The following is a 24356-nucleotide window of genomic DNA, read 5'->3' as shown; positions in this document are numbered from 1 at the left end:
GTATTCTCCTCACTATAGAGCAGACGTCACCTGTAATCACTGATATCATTGTGTATTCTCCTCACTATAGAGAAGACGTCACCTGTAATCACTGATATCATTGTGTATTCCCCTCACTATAGAGAAGACGTCACCTGTAGTCACTGATATCATTGTACATTCTCCTCACTATAGAGAAGACGTCACCTGTAGTCACTGATATCATTGTGTATTCTCCTCACTATAGAGAAGACGTCACCTGTAGTCACTGATATCATTGTGTATTCTCCTCACTATAGAGAAGACGTCACCTGTAGTCACTGATATCATTGTGTATTCTCTTCACTATGTCCTATCAGAGCTGGAGTCACTAGTAAGTTCTGCAGTAATGAGGGGTGAAACAACAACTCCTAGCATAGCCTCACCACATACTTAAGGTCATACTGGGAGCTGTAATTTTAAATGGTAAAAACTTTTTTAGCACTTTCCCATTCTGTGGGCATTCAGCGCGGGCATCACAACATGCTAAAAAAATCAGGGCCTATATCCCTTAATGTTATGTTTTTGCAAATATTCATCCAGTTGCTGTTTAAACGTCTTTACAGACTCTAATAAGATCATATCTGCAGGCAGAGGATTCCACATCCTTATTGTTCTTAGTGTAAAAAACCCTTTCCTTTGCCTTAGACAAAGTCTCCTTTCTTCCAGTATAAAAATTGCTGAGTTGCCCATAGCAACCAATCAGATCACTTCTTTCATTTTTGAAAAAGCCTCTGGAAAATGAAAGAAGCGATCTGATTGGTTGCTATGGTTAACTCAGCAATTTTTCCTCTGGACACTAACATATATTCAGCTATCCTGGTAATTTAATGTGCATAAAACATGTGACAGATGCGCTTTATTTGTGTTAAGAAAAATTACTTTGTGTTGCATTTTCATTTTATATATTCCGATAAAAAGGCCCATCAAAATCTTCAGCACCAGGCCCATGATGCTCTTAATCCGGCCCTGGACACAACCCCTCCATGTATCCCATATAGATATATGGAGGGGGCACGTCTGCTGCAGCTTCATTCTGGGGATGACATGACACATCCTGCAGACTGCCGAGGAGATTGTAGGGGGCCCCAGTGGTCGGACCCCCCCCCCCCCCCCCCCGATCTGTAACTTATCCCCTATCCTCCGTATAGGGGATAACTTATATTGCACTACACTTCTCCTTTAATATAGGTATGCATGTGTAGGTGTGTGTATATATATATATATATATATACAGTGATCCCTCAACTGATAATGGCCTCAACATACCATAGTTTCAACATACAATGGTCTTTTCTGGACCATTGTAACTTGAAACCAATTTGAAAGTTCAGATCTGTGAAACGTGTCAATGGCTGGAAAAACCGACCAATCAGAATGGGCATTTTACTGGTAAAACACTTGTATTACTGAAGTACAGTACATGCACTTACTGGCTGTCTGGTAGCGCCCCCTACAGTACAGGGAGGTATTACATGTTCTGTACTACTCTTTACCTGTGCCTTAGGACCAAGTGAGGGCAGCTCCATTTTACTTTTTTAGGATATTGTATGTACTGAAGAAGCTGAAGAAGCTCCTGTCCTCTACATAAACAGATTTACAGCTCCCAGCAGCTCTTTCTTACTTTTATATATAAGGACTTTCTTTATCTGTATTAGTTATCTTACTTATTTTTCTTTAATCCTCACTTTTTCCTATTTTTGGATGACATTTTGGTGGCTTAAGAACCAACTACCAGGTTTCCATAGAGTTATGGTCTCAACATACAATGGTTTCAACATACAATGGTCGTCCTGGAACCAATTGAGGGACTACTGTGTGTGTATATATATATATATATATATATATATATATATATATATATATATAAAATATGCCTGCGCTCGATGGCCATTGGCTGGCACAATGACACAATGCTGTGGGGCTGGTATGCAAGTATTTCCAGGGTTGGTTTTTATTCCCAGTCCGGCCCTGCCAACCAGACGTGACATGCAAAATAAATGTGATCATACATGACCCCTTATGTGTTTTAGACAATTTATGTGCCTCATCCCATAAGGAGGCATGGCTTCTCAGGAAAGGGTGCTGACATAAAATTAAACAAGTGCTTAAGATGCACTAAATCTCCATTAATAGATATGGCCCATTCTTATAGTGTGTAGTCTAAGTTTACCCTAAGACCCCAGTGTTATCAATTCACCTGAAAACCAAACAGTCTGGTGTTGCCTGTAGCAACCAATCACAGCTCGGCTATCATAACTAAATGAGCTCTGGTACAAAGAAAGCTGAGCTGTGATTGGCTGTTATGGGCAAATCACTCCATTGATAAATTTGGATCCATGTGATACACAATCTTAGTAAATCTGCTCCATTGGTGTCATGACATGGAGAAAACAACCACAGTGATGTCACTGGGATAATGGACACAATGAAATTCCACTATAGGGACCATAAACAATATGGAGTCATAGGGAAGGGTTATTGCGCACAGAAATATAATATAAAGTATATCTATATAAAGTAACAATATGGAAATAATTCTCACAGCCAGGGACGTACCTCCCATAGAGGCAGACCACACAACTGCTATGGAGCCCATGAGACAGGGGAGCATCACCGTGGTCGTGTGGTCTGCCTCTATAGGCCCTCCCCAATTCCCCCGCCATCCAAACTGCTTGTCTTGCCTGCGACTGCTGCCTCAGAAATGGCTGCCTGATAAACAGTGATGTTCAGTTCTTTAATTGGCCAGGAGAGGGCACCATTACACTGTCTTTGCCCTCCACTGGGATCAACAGTTCCAGAAGGGAGGGGTTTAATCTGATGGGGGGATTACTGGGGGTGATGGGGTCTGGTAGAGAAGAGGGGCATTCTGATTTTTGCTATGGGTCCCTCTAAATCCTATGTACGCCCCTACCCACAGTGATTCACAGAGCAGGATTAAAAAATCTAGCGATGTCACAGTAATTATATACACAGTTATTTTATACACTTTGTTTATTAAACCTGTACTGTATTTATTAACCATATACTGTGACATCACTGTGTTTATTATACCTGTTCAGTTTTGTCACAGTATATGGTTAATAAATACAGTGATGTCACAGCACAGGGAAAATACACAGTGATGTCATAATACAGGGATAATAAATACAATGGTATCACAGTACAGGGATAATAAACAGTGATGTCACAATGCATGGCTAAAAACATACAGTGATGTCACAGTACAGAGATAATACACACAGTGATGTTACAGTACAGGGATAATACACACAGTGATGTCACAGTATAGGAATAATACACACAGTGATGTCACAGTATAGGAATAATACACATAGTGATGTAACAGTACAGGGATAATACACAGTGATGTCACAGTACAGGGATAATACATACAAGGATGTTACAGTACAGGGATAATATACACAGTGATGTCACAGTACTGGGATAATAAATACAGTGATGTCACAATACAGGGATAATATACACAGTGATGTCACAGTACAGGGATAATACACAGTGATGTTCATTGCAAGGATAATACACACAGTGATGTCACAGTACACAGATAATACACACAGTGATGTCATAGTACAGTGATAATATACACAGTGATGTTACAGTACAGGGATAAGATACACAGTGATGTCACATTACAAGGATAATACCCAAAGTGATGTCACAGTACACAGATAATACACACAGTGATGTCACAGTACAGGGATAATATACGCAGTGATGTCACAGTACAGGGATAATATACACAGCGATGTCACAATACAGGGATAATACACACAGTGATGTCGCAGTACAGGGAATATATACATAGTGATGTCACAGTACAGGGATAATATACACAGTGATGTCACAGTACAGGGATAATATACACAGTGATGTCACAGTACAGGGATAATATACACAGTGATGTCACAGTACAGGGATAATAAACACAGTGATGTCACAGTACAGGGATACTACATACAGTGATGTCACAGTACAGGGATAATATACACAGTGATGTCACAGTACAGGGATAATAAATACACTGATGTCACAGTACAGGGATAATAAATACAGTGATGTCACAGTACAGGGATAATACACAGTGATGTCCATTGCAAGGATAATACACACAGTGATGTCACAGTACAGGGATAATACACACAGTGATGTCACAGTACAGGGATAATATACACAGTGATGTCACATTACAAGGATAATACACACAGTGATGTCACAGTACACAGATAATACACACAGTGATGTCATGGTACAGGGATAAGATACACAGTGATGTCACAGTACAGGGATAATATACACAGTGATGTCACAATACAGGGATAATACACAGTGATGTCACAGTACAGAGATAATACACACAGTGATGTCACAGTACAGGGATAATATGCACAGTGATGTCACAGTACAGGGATAATAAATACAGTGATGTCACAGTACAGGGATAATAAATACACTGATGTCACAGTACAGGGATAATAAATACAATGATGTCACAGTACAGGGATAATAAATACACTGATGTCACAGTACAGGGATAATAAATACACTGATGTCACAGGACAGGGATAATAAATACACTGATGTTACAGTACAGGGATAATAAATACACTGATGTCACAGTACAGGGATAATAAATACACTGATGTCACAGTACAGGGATAATAAATACACTGATGTCACAGTACAGGGATAATACACAGTGATGTCACAGTACAGAGATAATACACAGTGATGTCACAGTACAGGGATAATACACAGTGATGTCACAGTACAGGGATAATAAATACACTGATGTTACAGTACAGGGATAATAAATACACTGATGTCACAGTACAGGGATAATAAATACACTGATGTCACAGTACAGGGATAATAAATACACTGATGTCACAGTACAGGGATAATAAATACACTGATGTCACAGTACATCACCCCCTTTAGAGTGCATTCACATCTCGTTCTGCACATCCGGCAGCCAGATATGGTGGGAGAATTTCAAAACCGCCTCCTTCCTTACCCTGCCAGATCCGCACCGTACCTCATTCATTTGAGCAGACTGGAGTCAGCTAGTGACACGGTTTTTATCTATATTTATTTTTAGAATATCGAATTATAAATATTGGTTTTATAAATGTGTCTTTCTGGATTTGAGTCATTATTCATTGCTAAGCAGCGCTATGTTCCCTACAGGCTTTAATATCTGGAATCGTTTAATCTCCAGAATCTCCACTGATCACGTCTCATAAAGGAAGGGACTGAGAGGTTTTATAAGTTTTTCCCCAGCTATCATAATATTCAGCCATATATGATTAAAAGTGATATGTATGTTAAAGAGAGATTAAACCTGCATAGTAGCAAAGCTCTGGAGTTTCTTCTTGCTAGAACATTCACTCTTTAAATACCCCTCCGTCTGTATAATAAAACTTACATGTGCTCATGAACGTAACTAAGATAAATGGTAATCCATTTTTATGGACTATGGTCTATGGACTTTAGTCTTTGATTATCCGGTCATTCAGGTTGGATTTCAATTTTTAGCAATAAGCTCCCTACTTGGCATGCTGGATGCCCGCAGGGTAGTGCATTGCCAGTGTATAGTATATGACACTACAGCCCTCAGTATCATCCAAACGATAGCAAGTCATCATCTTCCAAGTGACTATAGCACTGATCAGACACAATAAGGACTAGTTCACACTGAGGGAATTCAGACAGAATCCGCAAGGAATTTGGCGCTTATTGACGCTTCAATTCTGCACAAATTTTGCCTTGAATCAGTTAATGGGATTTCAGCAATTCTGTTCACACAGAGAAATTTCCATGCTCAAATTTCCTACACAGATCTAAATTCCGCAGGAAGAATGGACATGTCCATACTGTGCCTCCTAAATATAAAACTGGCATATGATGTTCCCCTGAATATAACACTGCCACATACTGTGCTCCCTGAATATGAAACTGGCCTATGCTGACCCTATGATTATGATACTGCCACATACCATGTCCTCTGAATAAAAAAAACTGACATATGCTGTGCCTTAAATATAATACTGCCACAAACTGTATCCCTTGAACATAAATCTGCCATATGCTGTATCCCTGAATATGATACTGTCACATACTGTGCCCCTTGAATATAAAACTGGCATATGCTATGCCCCTAAATATGATACTGTCACAAACTGTATCCCCTGAATATAATCCTGGCATATGCTGTGCCCCTGAATATAATGCCGCCACATACTGTGCCCCTTGAATATAAAACTGGTATATGCTGTGCCCCTGAATATAATGCCACCATTTACTGTGCCCCCGGAATAAAATCCGACATATGCTGTGCCCCTAAATATAATACTGCCACAAACTGTGCCCCTTGAATATAAAACTGGCATAAGCTGTGCCCCTGAATCACTGCCACAATGTGTATCCCTGAATATAAAACTGGCATAAGCTGTGCCCCAAATTTAATACTGTTACGCCTTTTGATCTGAATAATTATGCCTCTGTGTCGCCCGATAATACTCACAAGTCCAAGTTCCCGCACTGCTGTGCAGATATAGCCTTTTCTGGCTGAGCCTGGCACATGCGGATTAATGATGTAATCCAGGGGATGACATAATGCAGATCACTATGCAGTCACTGCATCCAAGTCAATGAAAACTTCCCCTTGTCTTCTCCTCCTCTACTCCCCACTAGTCTTGAATGTGTTTTGTGCAAACATTGAGGGAGATTTATCAAAACCTGTCCAGAGGAAAGTCAGATCGCTTCTTAACAAGGCCTCTGCAAAGTTAAAGGAGTAGTCCAGTGGTGACCCAGTGGTGAACAACTTATCCCCTATCCTAAGGATAGGGGATAAGTTGCAGATCACGGGGGGTCCGACCGCTGGGGCCCCCTGCGATCTCCTGTACGGAGCCCCGACAGCCCGCGGGAAGGGGGCGTGTCGACCTCCGCACGAAGCGGCGACCGACACGCCCCCTCAATACAACTCTATGGCAGAGCCGAAGCGCTGCCTTCGGCATTCTCCGGCTCTGCCATTGAGATGTATTGAGGGGGCGTGTCGGCCGCCGCTTCGTGCGGGGGGTCGACACCCGCTATCTGGCCGGAGAGCCTGGCCCCCGTACAGAGAGATCGCAGGGGGCCCCAGTGGTCGGACCCCCTGCAATCTCAAACTTATCCCCTATCCTTAGGATAGGGGATAAGTTTTTCACCACTGGACTGACTACCCCTTTATAGAAGAAACCTGATTGGTTGCTATGGGCAACTGATAAATCTCCCCCATTGATTTAAAAAAGGCAGAAGTACTTTTACCTTTTTGTCAGATGAGTTCCCAAAACAAGCTAATGAAGAGTTTGGTGACTGATAGGCCTCTCTGCAGCCAGCCAGCTCCCAGCTCCGTACTGATCAGGGGCAATAGCCCCAAACAACTATCTCCTTATGGAGAGATTTCTAGTATGGAATAAATCCCCAGTCATGTTCTTACACTCTTAGGCTAAATTTCCACTTGTTTTTTTGTGTGCAATTTCCCCCCCAAAAATGCCAAAACGGCCCCATGGTGTTTTTTCATTGAAAAAACACTGTGGCCAGACGTTAGCTGTAAATCAATGAGAAATCGCAAAATTCTTTTTCCACATTGCGTTTTTCAGTTTGGCGTTATTTAATCCTTTCGGCGTTTTTTCAATCTTTTTTAGCACCTTGGCGGTTTTGTAAAGTCGCAGCATGTTGAGCCTATGGAGTTTTTTTCCTTGAAATCGTGGCGTTTTTCTCCCATAGAAGTCTATGGGAGTAAGAAAACGCCAAGAAAAAACAACATGTTGGTTTTAACTTTGCCGTTTTTGCAGGTAGTTTTTATTCTTCCATTCTTCGATCCCAAAAAGTGATGGAAATACCTTTTTTTAATAAAATTTCGTAGGGTACCATTAAAAAAATATTTAAAAAGATACAGTAGTGATGGAAAAAAATTGTATTTAATGAAATTCATCTTTTTTATAACAAAATTTAAATACATTTTTAAACAGAAATCTATTTATGTGTGTGTGTGTGTGTGTGGGGGGGGGGTGCACTAAAAATGTAGCCGACAATAATAAATATGCAGTGTGTGTGTGTGTTTTTCACTTTTTTTTTCCACTTTTTTTTAGGTAGTACTACTACTCCCAGCATGGAACACACTGTTTCATGATGGGAGTAGTAGTACCTGTACTAATATACAATGTACTATAGAGACAAAAAAAACAAGAGGAGCGCGATCCTGGTGAAATACCATTTAAAATTCAGGCAATGCTGGCAATAATATTATGCTCACCGGAATGTGTTATGCTTAGAGCATAACATCTATAACAGCTCATCAGATAGCGGGTCAGCAGCCTTGGAGCACCCGATCCTCCAGGAGAGTCGGCAGACAGAGATAAAACTTGGTAGCAAATAAAGAAAGAATTTCTCCAAAAACAGGCGCTTCTCCCAATAAAAGGTTTTCTTTATTCCATCAAGGTAGATGTAAAAGATTAAAAATCACTTTCAAAACGCGTTTCTAGCTCGGACCGAGCTCTTTATCATGACGTGCATTATGGGAGTAGTAGTACCTGTACTAATATACAGGTCGCCCCGGGTGTCACTTCTGACACCCATTGTGATCCTCCTGTATAATGTATAGATGCGGCCGGCCGCTCTTCTATGGTCCCCTTCACTGCCGTATATATACACCTATTCATACTGTATTTCCCGCAGAGAGCTGTGATTGGCCATATGGTTCCAGCCAATCACAACTTTGTGGGAAATATGAATAGGTGTATACATTGTATACGGCAGTGAAGGGGACCATAGAACAGCCACCCACATCTATACAGTAGGATCACAGCGGGTTTTAGGAGTGACATCTGCTGTGATCAGTCCTTAAAGGACATGTCCGGTGCTCACTTTTCTTATTGTATCCGTTCCGGGCTGCAAAAAAAAAGAAAATAAGCTTTCTCTTGCCTGCCTAGGCTCCCCCGGTGCTCCGGTACAGGCGTTCGGTCCCCGAGCTGTATTCTTCTTACTTCCTGTTAGCCCGGCACGTCACACGGAGCTTCAACCTATCACTGGCTGAGGCAGGACATCGCTGCGGCCGGTGATAGGTTGAAGCTCCGTGTGACATGCCGGGCTAACAGGAAGTAAGAAGAATACAGCCCGGGGACCGAACACCGGCACTGAAGCACCGGGGGAGCCTAGGCAGGTAAGAGAAAATTTGTTTTCTTTTATTTTTCAGCCCGGAACGGATAAAATAAGAAAAGTGAGCACCGGACATCTCCTTTAACTGCAGGTACTACTGCACCCATTGGGACACCCGCTGCGATCATACTTCATCTGAGTGGCTTTCTCCTGCGCTCACATCTCTGCTCTGTACTCCGGCCCCGGCCACTCACTCATTCATATTTCCCATTGAGAGCTGTGATTGGCTGCCACCATCCGGCCAATCCCCACTCTGGGCGGAAAATATGAATGAGTGAGGTGAATTTCTATCCACATCACTGGCTGGCCCGGAGTATAGCGCAGAGATTCTAGCACTGTATAGAACTGCTCCGCATCTCTGCTATATTATGGACGATTGCATCGAGTGTCAGGAGTGACAGGAATAGTGTGTTCCATGCTGGGAGTAGTAGTACTACTGAGGCGTTTTTTTCTGGCATTTTCCCCCCGTTTTTTTGGGCCACAAAAAAAACTAATTGAAACACTTACTTGAAGAGAAAGCTTCTCCAAAAGCTGTCATCGGAGAGCTGCTTTGCACATCCCTCAGTCCTGCGGTTAGGAACCCTACAGTAACTGTTCAATTCCTAAACATACCACCACAGAAAAAAAATAATTTATTGCATTGTCAATGGGATGTCCACATGATATACACAGATGTGTTGGGTCCTCCAGAGAGAAAGACACTCTTTGACGTACTTTCTACATCCTATATGTGTAATGAGACTCTGGCCTCTACTTGAAGAATTGGTTGATTGTCTCTTTCTAGTACTTCTTTACTCCTGGTTTCTTTGCCTAGACTGGGTATGGTCTGTCACCCTGATCGTTGTATGTAACTGGGCATTTCTCTGCAGAAAGTCCATACTGCCTTCAGGTAATCTCCAGGTCCCAATGCCTTAAGTTAATCAATGCCAGTCCGGTTGTGGACTCTGTTGTCCCCGTCTTTGAAGTTATTTAGCACACAGCTGAGGAATGATTCAGAAACCAAATTGATTTTTGCTTCTGAGTTTCACAAACTTTCCGTTTTTTAATAACTCTTGTCCCAGAGTGTTGGCTTCAGAACAGAATGTTCATTTTGTTCCTTTCACAGAATATCAATAACGTTGATTTCAGACTGATGTCCAATGAATTTTTTCCCATGTGTGCTAGAATAAGTTTCCTCATATGGCTTCTTCAACCAAGTACACTTTGTATATTTCTTTCCAAAAATAGACACTGGGTCTCCTACCCCTTACTGGTAAGTAAAAGTAATGCTATATCCACAGGATTGTAGGAAACCAGATAATCAGTGGGGGGGGGGGTCTAACTGCTGGGACCCCCCAATTATGAGAAAAATTGTCCCACCTCAGCAATTGTGTGGCTGAGAGGCAGGAAGACGACTGATGCGAGATACCGTTTGCCAGCAGTTCACTAAGCTGCACTGTACCGTGTCGGGCACCAGAACCAGAAAGAGGATCGCACCAAAGACCGGGACAGCAATAACGGAGGCAGAAGGGGAGCGTAAGAGGTAAGTAAAGGTTTATGCATTCTGCATTTTTTTTTTTTTTTTACCAGAGTACCTCTTTAATATCCTAATGCACCACTAGAGACTGAATAAAGCAGTGACCAAGCATGTGCCCTGCTGCTGCTCTATTACCCTGGGGGACAATTGACCTTCTTTCTTCTCATCTGTGAGGGTCTCAGAGGTTGGAACCCCACTGAACAGGTAGTTATCCCTATCCTGTGGACAGGGGATAACTTAAAGGGGTTATCCAGGAAAAAACTTTTCTTTATATATCAACTGGCTCCAGAAAGTTAAACAGATTTGTAAATTACTTCTATTATAAAATCTTAATCCTTTCAGTACTTATGATCTGCTGAAGTTGAGTTTTTCTTTTCTGTCTTAGTGCTCTCTGATGACACCTGTCTCGGGAACCACCCAGTTTAGAAGCAAATCCCCATAGCAAACCTCTTCAACTCTGTGCAGTTCCTGAGACAAGAAGATACGCAGCAGATAGCACTATTGCCAGACAGAAAACAACTCAAATTCAGCAGCTGATAACTATTGAAAGGATTAACATTTTTTAATAGAAGTAATTTACAAATCTGTTTAACTTTCTGGAGCCAGTTGATATAAAAAAAAAAAAGTTTTTTCATGGAATACCCCTTTAATTTTGGGATATGGTATTTTTCCCATTGGGTGTCCTTACTATATATATATAAATGTGTAGATCAATGATTTTCTTTTGCTCAAAATTGTATAATCCTACTACATTTCAACTACATTTCAGACGAGCTATGGCAGCCATCCAAACTGTGATACCTGCTTAAAAGCAAATTTTGTTTAAGAAAGACACAACCTGCCAGGCATGTTCTCTGCCGGAGAACTATAGTATTACAAAGTGACCAGTGGTGTATATACAGGGCTGGTTTTAGGCTGAGCATGGCCCTGGGCAAAATCAAAAGTGGGGCCCCAAAAGTCATAATAGTGCACTAACCAGATTTGCAAATTTTTGGTCACTTCTAATACCATAAAAAAATATCAAAAAAGCAATTGAAAAGTCCCATCAAAACAAAAATGATATCGATAAAAACTACAAATCACAGCGCAAAAAATTACCCTCATACAACCCCATCTACAGAAAAATAAAAGTGTTATAGGGATCAGAATAGTACAATTTTATATTTTTGTGTAGTTCCCCCACATTAGGTTGGCAGTATAGTTCCCCCCACATTAGGTTGGCAGTATAGTTCCCCCACATTAGGTTTTAGTTCCCCCACATTAGGTTGTAGTTCCCCCCACATAAGGTTGGCAGTATAGGTCCCCCACATTAGGTTGTTGTTCCCCCACATTAGATTGTAGTTCCCCAACATTAAGTTGTAGTTCCCCCACATTAGGTTGGCAGTATAGTTCCCCCACATTAGGTTAGCAGTATAGTCCCACATTAGGTTGTCAGTATAGGCCCCCCACATTAGGATGTAGTTCCCCCACATTAGGTTGCAGTTCCCCCACATTAGGTTGGCAGTATAGTTTCCCCACATTAGGTTAGCAGTATAGTTCCCCCACCACATTTGGTTGGCAGTATAGTCCCCCCCCCCCACATTAGGTTGGCAGTATAGTTCCCCCCTTATTAGGTTGGCAGTATAATTCCCCCACATTAGGTTGGCAGTATAGTTCCCTCACATTAGGTTGGCAGTATAGTTCCCCCACATTAGGCTGGCAGTATAGTTCCCCCGACATTTGGTTGGCAGTATAGTTCCCCCACATTAGGTTGACAGTATAGTTTCCCCATATTAGGTTGGCAGTATAGTTCCCCCACATTAGGTTGGCAGTATAGTTCCCTCACATTAGGTTGACAGTATAGCTCCCCCACATTAGGTTGGCAGTATAGTTCTCCCACATTAGGTTGGCAGTATAGTTCCCCCCACATTAGGTTGGCAGCATAGTTCCCCCACATTAGGCTGGCAGTATAGTCCCCCACATTAGGTTGTAGCCCCCCCACATTAAGTTGTAGTCCCCCCACATTAGCTTGGCAGTACAGTTCCCCCCACATTTGGTAGGCAGTGGCCCCCACAGACATACAGCCTTCAGCCATATACAGTGTATGGCTGGAGGCTGGATGTCTGTGTACGTCCCCACTTCAGTTCTCCGACCACTGCTCCTCTGGTCAGGGGTCACGATCTACTGGTATGGCCTATAGGTCCATGGGACCGGAGGAGTGGTGGTCGGAGCACCGAAGCTAACGTGCAGCTTGTAACTTGTGCGCGTCCTCCTCCTAGATGCTCCGATGCTTCGCTACTCCGTTCCTATGGGCGCACGCACAGGACGTCACTGACGTCTCTGCGTGCGCTACCTCCCGGCGGTAACCAGGACATCCTTTTGTCCCAAAAAAAGATATTTCGGGACACAGGGATGTCCCGAATATGACAGGGGCCCCCTGAGGGCCCTGGGTAATTGCCCGGTTTTCCCCACCTGAACGCTGGCCCTGTGTATATAGTGGAAAAGAGCCCCGAAGCACATATCGAAATGGGCCTCCTATTATGGTCCTCCCCACAGGACAGAAAAGTATGGTGTTTATTTCCTTTTGCTTTACATGACCCATTGGTCAATACACCCCTCCATCAGGAATCGGACCAAACAGGACGGTGCACCCTCTCTTCAAGGGCCCCATAGCAGCTGCATGGTCTGTTACAAGGTATGTACATATGGGATGTAGGTATATCCCAGTGAATGGCCATATATGTAATACATGAATGACTTGAGTCCACCAGAGGGGGAGCTACTTTGATCGAGAGGTTCTTCATTTTGTCCAATACAGGAGAGTACCAATCAGAGGCATGAGACAGCTTTTTAAATAGGTGGCCTTGACGTGGTGAGTGGGCTTGTACTTTTTGATAAAAATGTATACTAACAACCTGTTAGTTTTTAAATTTATGCTGAGAAGCAAGTAGATCAAAATACAATTTGTGGCTGTGCGACCATGTCTGTTTACTCTACTTGAATTCACATTGTATCTTCTATCCCCTTCTTTTTTTTTTTCTTTTTTTTTCCCACTTGGTCTGCACTCTGCCCCAACACCTCAGCCCAACCCTATATAAATGAACAGGAAGCTGCTCAGGGCTCTTTCTTTTCTGGTAGCCTCCCAGTCTGCTGGGAGCACATGGTAAGTTATCTTTTACACCTTGTTCACACTGGTGTGGTGCTGTGCGGCGTCCATTGCTGCCGTGGCACAGTGTCTGTGGGGAGGCGCGGCCCTGTGACTGGTTTGAGTGGCATTGGGGCTGCTCTGCCAGTGGGTCATTCCCCCTGTGGGCACTGGTGTTGCGGCGGTGGTGGTCGCCGCCCAGTGGTACACCATTTTATGCTAGGGACGTTAGGGACCCACTCTAAATAGGTGGTCTTGACGTGGCGAGTGGGCTTGTACTTTTTGATCAAAATGTATACTAACAACCTGTTAGTTTTTGAATTTATACTGAGAAGTAATTAGATCAAAATACAATTTGTGGATGTGCGGCCATGTCTGTTTACTGTACTTGAATTCACCTTTTAAATGTATGTTTATTTCATTTTTTTAATGGCCTGGCCTTTTTATGTCCTAGACAGAGAAGATTTATGTGGAATTATATTGCTATTGCTCAGTGGGGACCTTAGGTATATACAGTATATACGGTATTCATACTGTATATCCCTCCAAAATTTGCAAACACTGTAACAAACCCGAGTTGTGCAAACCTGTGAAGAATATAGACATGTTTATCAACCTTGTTCAATAGCCAGATTTCCACCCAAAACATAAATTGCACAAATGTTGATAAATCAGAAGTTGGAGCAGCAAAGTTTTTTTTTTTAAATTCCGTATGTTCTACTTACATCGATTTTTAAAGGGGAATGCCGGTGGAAAAAAAATGTTTTCAAATCAACTGGTGCCATAAAGTTGAACAGATTTGTAAATCTATTAACCCTTCTAGTGTTTATCAGCTGCTGTATACTACAGATATACTTCAGAGAAATTTGTGAAGTTCTTTCCAGTCTGACCACAGTGCTCTCTGCTGACTCCTCTGTCTGTGTCAGGAACTGTCCAGAGCAGGAGAGGTTTTCTATGGGGATTTGCTTCTAATCTGGACAGTTCCTGATACGGACAGAGGTGTCAGCAGAGAGCACTGTTGTCAGACTGGAAAGAACTTCACAAGTTTCTCTGTAGTGTACAGCAGCTTATAAGTACTGGAAGGCTTCAGATTTTGAAATAGAAGTAATTTATAAATCTGTTTACAGTGGGACAAAAAAGTATTTAGTCAGCCACCAAATGTGCAAGTTCTCCCACTTGATGAGAGAGGCCTGTAATTTTCATCATAGGTATACCTCAACTATGAGAGGCATAATGAGAAAAAAAAATCCATAAAATCACATTCTGATTTTTAAAGAATTTATTTGCAAATTATGGTGAAAAATACATATTTGGTCAATAACAAAAGTTCATCTCCATACTTTGTTATATACCCTTTGTTGGCAAAGACAGAGATCAAACGTTTTCTGTAAGTCTTCACAAGGTTTTCACACACTATTGCTGGTATTTTGGCCCATTCCTCCATGCAGATCTCCTCGAGAGCAGTGATGTTTTGGGAGTGTTGCTGGGCAACACAGACTTTCAACTCCCTCCAAAGCTTTTCTATGGGGTTGAGATCTGGAGACTGGCTAGGTGTCACGATGCCGGCTGGCAGGTAGTGGATCCTCTGTGCCAGAGAGGGATTGGCGTGGACCGTGCTAGTGGACCGGTTCTAAGCCACTACTGGTTTTCACCAGAGCCCGCCGCAAAGCGGGATGGTCTTGCTGCGGCGGTAGTGACCAGGTCGTATCCACTAGCAACGGCTCACCTCTCTGGCTGCTGAAGATAGGCGCGGTACAAGGGAGTAGGCAGAAGCAAGGTCGGACGTAGCAGAAGGTCGGGGCAGGCAGCAAGGATCGTAGTCAGGGGCAACGGCAGAAGGTCTGGAAACACAGGCAAGGAACACACAAGGAACGCTTTCACTGGCACTAAGGCAACAAGATCCGGCAAGGGAGTGCAAGGGAAGTGAGGTAATATAGGGAAGTGCACAGGTGATTACCCTAATTGGAACCACTGCGCCAATCAGCGGCGCAGTGGCCCTTTAAATCACAGAGACCCGGCGCGCGCGCCCTAGGGAGCGGGGCCGCGCGCGCCGGGACAGAACAGACGGGGAGCGAGTCAGGTAGGGGAGCCGGGGTGCGCATCGCGAGCGGGCGCTACCCGCATCGCGAATCGCATCCCGGCTGGCAGCGGGATCGCAGCGCCCCGGGTCAGAGGACGTGACCGGAGCGCTGCAGCGGAGAGAGTGAAGCGAGCGCTCCGGGGAGGAGCGGGGACCCGGAGCGCTCGGCGTAACAGTACCCCCCCCCTTGGGTCTCCCCCTCTTCTTGGAGCCTGAGAACCTGAGGAGCAGACTTTTGTCAAGGATGTTGTCCTCAGGTTCCCAGGATCTCTCTTCAGGACCACAACCCTCCCAGTCTACTAAAAAAAAATTTTTCCCTCTGACCTTTTTGGCAGCCAAAATTTCCTTGACCGAGAAGACGTCCGAGGAGCCGGAAACAGGAGTGGGAGGAACAGATTTGGGAGAAAAACGGTTGAGGATGAGTGGTTTGAGAAGAGAGACGTGAAAGGCATTAGGGATACGAAGAGAAGGAGGAAGAAGAAGTTTATAAGAGACAGGATTAATTTGACACAAAATTTTGAAAGGACCAAGATAGCGTGGTCCCAACTTGTAGCTAGGGACACGGAAGCGGACATATTTAGCGGAGAGCCATACCTTGTCTCCAGGGGAAAAAACGGGGGGAGCTCTTCTTTTCTTATCCGCGAACCTCTTCATGCGTGAAGAAGCCTGTAAGAGAGAATTTTGGGTCTCTCTCCATATAATGGAAAGGTCACGAGAAATTTCATCCACAGCGGGCAGACCAGAGGGCAAGGGGGTAGGGAGGGGGGGAAGAGGGTGACGGCCGTACACCACGAAAAATGGGGATTTGGAGGAAGATTCAGAGACCCTGAAGTTATACGAGAATTCGGCCCATGGAAGGAGATCTGCCCAGTCATCCTGGCGGGAGGAAACAAAATGTCGCAAATAATCACCCAAGATCTGGTTAATTCTTTCTACTTGTCCATTGGACTGGGGATGATATGCAGAGGAAAAATTTAATTTAATCTTGAGTTGTTTACAGAGAGCCCTCCAGAATTTAGACACGAATTGGACACCTCTATCCGAGACAATCTGCGTAGGCAACCCGTGAAGACGAAAAATGTGTACAAAAAATTGTTTAGCCAACTGAGGCGCAGAAGGAAGACCAGGAAGAGGGATGAAATGTGCCATTTTGGAGAATCGATCAACGACCACCCAAATAACAGTGTTGCCACGGGAAGGGGGTAAATCAGTAATAAAATCCATACCAATCAGAGACCAAGGCTGTTCGGGGACAGGCAGAGGATGAAGAAAACCAGCGGGCTTCTGGCGAGGAGTCTTATCCCGGGCACAGATAGTGCAGGCTCGCACAAAGTCCCCAACATCCGTCTCCAGAGTCGGCCACCAATAGAAGCGGGAGATGAGTTGCACAGATTTCTTGATGCCCGCATGACCTGCGAGATGGGAGGAGTGACCCCATTTGAGGATTCCGAGGCGTTGGCGTGGAGAAACAAAGGTCTTTCCTGGAGGAGTCTGCCTGATGGAGGCAGGAGAAGTGGAGATCAGGCAGTCAGGTGGAATGATGTGTTGCGGAGGGAGATCAACTTCTGAGGCATCCGAGGAACGAGAGAGAGCATCGGCCCTAATGTTCTTATCGGCAGGACGAAAGTGAATCTCAAAATTAAATCGGGCAAAGAACAGAGACCACCGGGCCTGGCGAGGATTCAGCCGTTGGGCAGACTGGAGGTAGGAGAGGTTCTTGTGGTCGGTGTAGATAATAACAGGAAATCTTGATCCCTCCAGCAGATGCCTCCATTCCTCAAGTGCTAATTTAATGGCTAGAAGCTCTCGATCCCTGATGGAGTAGTTCCTCTCCGCTGGAGAGAAGGTCCTAGAGAAAAAACCACAAGTGACAGCATGGCCGGAAGAATTTTTTTGTAGAAGAACAGCTCCAGCTCCCACTGAGGAGGCATCAACCTCCAATAGGAAGGGTTTGGAAGGGTCAGGTCTGGAGAGCACGGGAGCCGAAGAAAAGGCAGACTTGAGTCGTTTAAAGGCGTCTTCTGCTTGAGGAGGCCAGGACTTGGGATCAGCATTTTTTTTTGGTTAAAGCCACGATAGGAGCCACAATGGTAGAAAAATGTGGAATAAATTGCCTGTAATAATTGGCGAACCCCAAAAAGCGTTGGATAGCACGGAGTCCGGAGGGGCGTGGCCAATCTAAGACGGCAGAGAGTTTGTCTGGATCCATCTGTAGTCCCTGGCCAGAGACCAAATATCCTAGAAAAGGAAGAGATTGGCATTCAAACAGACATTTCTCAATTTTGGCATAGAGTTGGTTGTCACGAAGTCTCTGAAGAACCATACGGACATGCTGGCGGTGTTCTTCTAGATTGGCAGAAAAAATTAGGATATCGTCCAGATATACAACAACACAGGAGTATAACAGATCACGAAAAATTTCATTGACAAAGTCTTGGAAGACGGCAGGGGCATTGCACAGTCCAAAGGGCATGACCAGATACTCAAAGTGTCCATCTCTGGTGTTAAATGCCGTTTTCCACTCGTCCCCCTCTCTGATGCGGATGAGGTTATAGGCGCCTCTTAAGTCCAATTTAGTGAAGATGTGGGCACCTTGGAGGCGATCAAAGAGTTCAGAGATGAGGGGTAAGGGGTAGCGGTTCTTAACCGTGATTTTATTAAGACCGCGGTAGTCAATGCAAGGACGTAGGGAGCCATCTTTTTTGGACACAAAGAAAAATCCGGCTCCGGCAGGAGAGGAGGATTTACGGATAAAGCCCTTTTTTAGATTCTCCTGGACGTATTCGGACATGGCAAGAGTCTCTGGGGCAGAGAGAGGATAAATTCTGCCCCGGGGTGGAGTAGTGCCCGGGAGGAGGTCGATAGGGCAATCATAAGGCCTGTGAGGAGGTAGAGTCTCAGCTTGTTTTTTGCAGAAAACATCCGCGAAGTCCATATAGGCCTTAGGGAGACCGGTTACTGGAGGAACCACAGAGTTACGGCAAGGGTTACTGGGAACCGGTTTTAGACAGTTCTTGGAACAAGAGGACCCCCAACTCTTGATCTCCCCAGTGGACCAATCCAGGGTTGGGGAATGAAGTTGAAGCCAGGGAAGTCCAAGGAGAATTTCTGAGGTGCAATTGGGGAGGACCAAAAGTTCAATCCTCTCATGATGAGATCCGATGCTCATAAGAAGGGGCTCCGTGCGGAAACGTATGGTACAGTCCAATCTTTCATTATTTACACAATTGATGTAGAGGGGTCTGGCGAGACTGGTCACCGGGATGTTGAACCTGTAGACGAGAGAGGCCAAAATAAAATTTCCTGCAGATCCAGAGTCCAAGAAGGCCACCGTAGAGAAGGAGAAGGCAGAGGCAGACATCCGCACAGGCACAGTAAGACGTGGAGAAGCAGAGTAGACATCAAGGACTGTCTCACCTTTGTGCGGAGTCAGCGTACGTCTTTCCAGGCGGGGAGGACGGATAGGACAATCCCTCAGGAAGTGTTCGGTACTAGCACAGTACAGGCAGAGGTTCTCCATACGGCGTCGTGTCCTCTCTTGAGGTGTCAGGCGAGACCGGTCGACCTGCATAGCCTCCACGGCGGGAGGCACAGGAACAGATTGCAGGGGACCAGAGGAGAGAGGAGCCGAGGAGACGAAACGCCTCGTGCGAACAGAGTCCATATCTTGGCGGAGTTCCTGACGCCTTTCAGAAAAACGCATGTCAATGCGAGTGGCTAGGTGAATAAGTTCATGTAGATTAGCAGGAATTTCTCGTGCGGCCAGAACATCTTTAATGTTGCTGGATAGGCCTTTTTTGAAGGTCGCGCAGAGGGCCTCATTATTCCAGGACAATTCTGAAGCAAGTGTACGGAACTGTACGGCATACTCGCCAACGGAAGAATTACCCTGGACCAGGTTCAACAGGGCAGTCTCAGCAGAAGAGGCTCGGGCAGGTTCCTCAAAGACACTTCGGATTTCCGAGAAGAAGGAGTGTACAGAGGCAGTGACGGGGTCATTGCGGTCCCAGAGCGGTGTGGCCCATGACAGGGCTTTTCCGGACAGAAGACTGACTACGAAAGCCACCTTAGACCTTTCAGTGGGAAACAGGTCCGACATCATCTCCAGATGCAGGGAACATTGGGAAAGAAAGCCACGGCAAAACTTAGAGTCCCCATCAAATTTATCCGGCAAGGATAAGCGTATCCCAGGAGCGGCCACTCGCTGCGGAGGAGGTGCAGGAGCTGGCGGAGGAGATGACTGCTGAAGCTGTGGTAGTAACTGTTGTAGCATAACGGTCAGTTGAGACAGCTGTTGGCCTTGTTGCGCTATCTGTTGTGACTGCTGGGCGACCACCGTGGTGAGGTCAGCGACAACTGGCAGAGGAACTTCAGCGGGATCCATGGCCGGATCTACTGTCACGATGCCGGCTGGCAGGTAGTGGATCCTCTGTGCCAGAGAGGGATTGGCGTGGACCGTGCTAGTGGACCGGTTCTAAGCCACTACTGGTTTTCACCAGAGCCCGCCGCAAAGCGGGATGGTCTTGCTGCGGCGGTAGTGACCAGGTCGTATCCACTAGCAACGGCTCACCTCTCTGGCTGCTGAAGATAGGCGCGGTACAAGGGAGTAGGCAGAAGCAAGGTCGGACGTAGCAGAAGGTCGGGGCAGGCAGCAAGGATCGTAGTCAGGGGCAACGGCAGAAGGTCTGGAAACACAGGCAAGGAACACACAAGGAACGCTTTCACTGGCACTAAGGCAACAAGATCCGGCAAGGGAGTGCAAGGGAAGTGAGGTAATATAGGGAAGTGCACAGGTGATTACCCTAATTGGAACCACTGCGCCAATCAGCGGCGCAGTGGCCCTTTAAATCGCAGAGACCCGGCGCGCGCGCGCCCTAGGGAGCGGGGCCGCGCGCGCCGGGACAGAACAGACGGGGAGCGAGTCAGGTAGGGGAGCCGGGGTGCGCATCGCGAGCGGGCGCTACCCGCATCGCGAATCGCATCCCGGCTGGCAGCGGGATCGCAGCGCCCCGGGTCAGAGGACGTGACCGGAGCGCTGCAGCGGAGAGAGTGAAGCGAGCGCTCCGGGGAGGAGCGGGGACCCGGAGCGCTCGGCGTAACACTAGGCCACTCCAGGACTTTGAAATGCTTCTTATGAAGCCACTCCTTTGTTGCTCGGGTGGTGTGTTTGTGATCATTGTCATGCTGAAAGACCCAGCCACGTTTCATCTTCAATGCCCTTGCTGATGGAAGGAGATTTTCACTGAAAATCTCACGATACATGGCCCCATTCATTCTTTCCTTTACATGGATAAGTCATCCTGATCTCTTTGCTGAAAAACAGCCCCAAAGCATGATGTTTCCACCCCCATGTAGCTATGGTGTTCTTTGGATGCAACTCAGCATTCTTTCTCCTCCAAACACGACGAGTTGAGTTTTTACCAAAAAGTTCTACTTTGGTTTCATCTGACCATATGACATTCTCCCAATACTCTTCTGGATCATCCAAATGCTCTTCAGAGCAAACTTCAGATGGGCCCAGACATGTACTGGCCTAAGCAGGGGGACACGTCTGGCACTGCATGATTTGAATCCCCGACGGCGTAGTGTGTTACTGATGATGGCCTTTGTTTCTTTGGTCCCAAATTTCTGCAGGTCATTCGCTAGGTCCCCAAGTGTGGTTCTGTGAATTGTGAACAGGTGTCTTTTATACTGATAACAAGTTATACAGGTGCCATTAATACAGGTAACGAGTGGAGGACAGAGGAGACTCTTAAAGAAGAAGTTACAGGTTTGTGAGAGCCAAAAATCTTGCTTGTTTGTAGGTGACCAAATACTTATTTTTTCACCATAATTTGCAAATAAATTCTTTAAAAATAAGACAATGTGATTTTACGGATTTTATTTTCTCATTATGTCTCTGATAGTTGAGGTATACCTATGATGAAAATTACAGGCCTCTCTCATCTTTTTGTGGGAGAACTTGCACAATTGGTGGCTGACAAAATACTTTTTTAGCCCCACAGCCATTTTCCCACGGTTCTGCACAGGTTTTGCCAACCAGAAGGCAGGAGTATGGAACCAAGGTTAACTGGGCCCCTTCACTATGGACTCTACAGCACCTTCCTGGTCTGCCCTTTATGGTATGTATGCCTTTAAGCTTCGGTATTTTATATGACAAACTCATGGATATAAGACCCATGGATTTGTCCAGCTTTGTATACGTGTATGACTCACATGTTATTGAATGATTTGTCATATGTAGAATTTGTTCTTGACAACATCTTCTGGCTGAATAGATCTGGCTCAATAAACTTTCTGGTCTTATCTTGCATGGGACTGCTGGGTGATGGTAGGGGGGGAGGAGTTAGCTTTCACTTACTTCAATCAATCAGCAATTGCAGAGTGTGGAGTGAGATAGTGCCATAATGAAGTGTCTCTCGAGCCCCTGAGACCAGAAAACCGTGTGTGAGAGAAGAGCTTTCATTCCACCGGAATGTGGAGTCATGCCGCTCCACTGAGCGCCTCTTTCTCAGATAACAGGGAAGGAGGGGAGACACATTACTCAAGAGGTTGCTTTGTTAACAGGACTTGCAATACCCTGTTCTTGATATAATGTCTTTTATAGATCTGAGGGAGACATGCTACAATGATCACCCTTCTAGATGTAGAGAAGCCTCGCTTTACTCAGGCTGTATGAAAAGACGAGAGGAATCATGAATGCTGCCGTATCATAAGCATCTAAAAAAAAAAACTTCCTTTGTTCATAGATATCATAAAGACTGTCAAAAGACATCCTAAACATCCACATTCTTTTTTCTCCCCTAGGCTATTAGTTTTGTGGCAACCAGAACCTCCTCATCCAACATTTTTTCCCTAGTACTACATACATGGATAGAAATCATTCAGCATCAAATCAGTTCTAAAAGCAGAACAGGAGCAGATTGTAAAGTATTTCAGTGACTTGCATTGCATTTTCTCTTTATCCGTAAACAGTGCCACTCTTGATAATGGGCTGGGTCTGGTATTACAGCTCTGATACATTCAAGTGAATTTAACTGAGCTGTGCTGTATCAGACACAGGGAATTGGAACGGTACTGTTTCTGAAAAAAAATTATAATATTTTTTTGTAATGTTGCACAACCCCTACAAGTACAGCACAGGTCCCTCCTTGCTCTGAGTATGGGTGTACTTCTATTTGCTTAGAGAACAAACAAAGGATGATCCAGCACTTGCAAAAAAAGAACAGCTTTATTGAAGGTCACTGGAGACAGGTAAAACCAACCATATCATCAGACGCGTTTCGAGCGCATGCGCTCGAAACGCGTCTGATATGGTTGGTTTTACCTTTCTCCAGTGACCTTCAATAGAGCTGTTTGTTTTTGCAAGTGCTGGATCATCCTTTGTTTGTTCTCTATTGGAGTCTCCTGCCGGGCACAGATCCGAGCACTGCTACAAGGAGGTGAGCTGGAGTACTTTGTTCTTACTTCTATTTGCTTTCATGCCACTAGTTATACTTCCCCCCAAAAAAACTTTAATGGGCAATTTTATTTAAAAAAGAGACATGTCATAGCAACATATCAAAAGTTTTGCCAGACGGATGAAGCCAGAGAGGTGCATGCTATGGGTATTCTCTCCTGGCTCCAAATCAGGTGACTGAGAAGGTCTTATAATAGACAAAGAGTGGGGAGAGAAGCGCTCAGCAGCACACTTCTCTCAGCTCATTCTAGCAATTGGTCAGGGTCTGAACACTAGCAAAGGTCAAAGTCAGCTTGTTATCCTCTATTCTGTGGATTAGACTTCATGAGATAAAAATTCTTGCTTACCATAGTGGTTTCCGCAATGGAGCCAAAGCTGTTGATGAAGATGTTGCAGCTGACATTTACTGGGGGACCTGTTGTAAAAAAGAGAATTTACTAAGTATAAATGCAGGAAATATATAAAGAACATTGATGTATTGATGAGTGTTATGATACTGATGGGCCGAAATCTTCTAGTGTTATCCTCAAAATTTGTAACTTGGAGCTCCTGGGCCCCAGTGCAATTTATAATGCATGGAAAAATACATCAGGTCGCACTCACCCAGTAGCAGGTCATTCTTTACTAATAGTTAATGTCCGTTCATACTCGGTGCCGTGGTAGGGAGGTGCGGTCAGCAGTATGCTGATGAGCGGCAGAGGCGAGGCAGAGCTCCTTTTGTGGTCTTCCCTGCTTTCTCAAGCCGCTCACTTGGCGTACTGCCGAACCGCACCTCACTACCACAGCACTGAATATGAACGGACGTTAACTTTTAATAAAGAACTTTGACTACTGGGTGAGTGCGACCTTATGTCTTTTTCCATTGATTGTGAATTCTACCTTTTTCCAGTTTTTGGTCTGCAACCCCATAGGTCACCACATTGCATATCCACCCACA

At 44.8% G+C, this 24356-nt stretch overlaps 1 protein-coding gene across 2 annotated transcripts in view; it reads right to left on the bottom strand.

Annotated features, from left to right (window-relative positions):
• GLRA1 (glycine receptor alpha 1) overlaps positions 1–24356 on the bottom strand; it is a 184364-nt gene that overhangs the window by 72729 nt on the left and 87279 nt on the right. For both annotated transcript variants that reach the window (XM_056516843.1, XM_056516844.1), the window contains exon 3: positions 23767–23834. In XM_056516843.1, the coding sequence (XP_056372818.1) occupies positions 23767–23834 (68 nt within the window). The remainder of the gene's footprint in view (positions 1–23766; positions 23835–24356) is intronic.

The sequence above is a fragment of the Hyla sarda genome, chromosome 4, assembly GCF_029499605.1.
Source record: "Hyla sarda isolate aHylSar1 chromosome 4, aHylSar1.hap1, whole genome shotgun sequence".
Classification (NCBI taxonomy): Eukaryota; Metazoa; Chordata; class Amphibia; order Anura; family Hylidae; genus Hyla; species Hyla sarda.
Note: the sequence above shows the minus strand (reverse complement) of the source record. Positions and strands in the feature narration are given on the sequence as shown.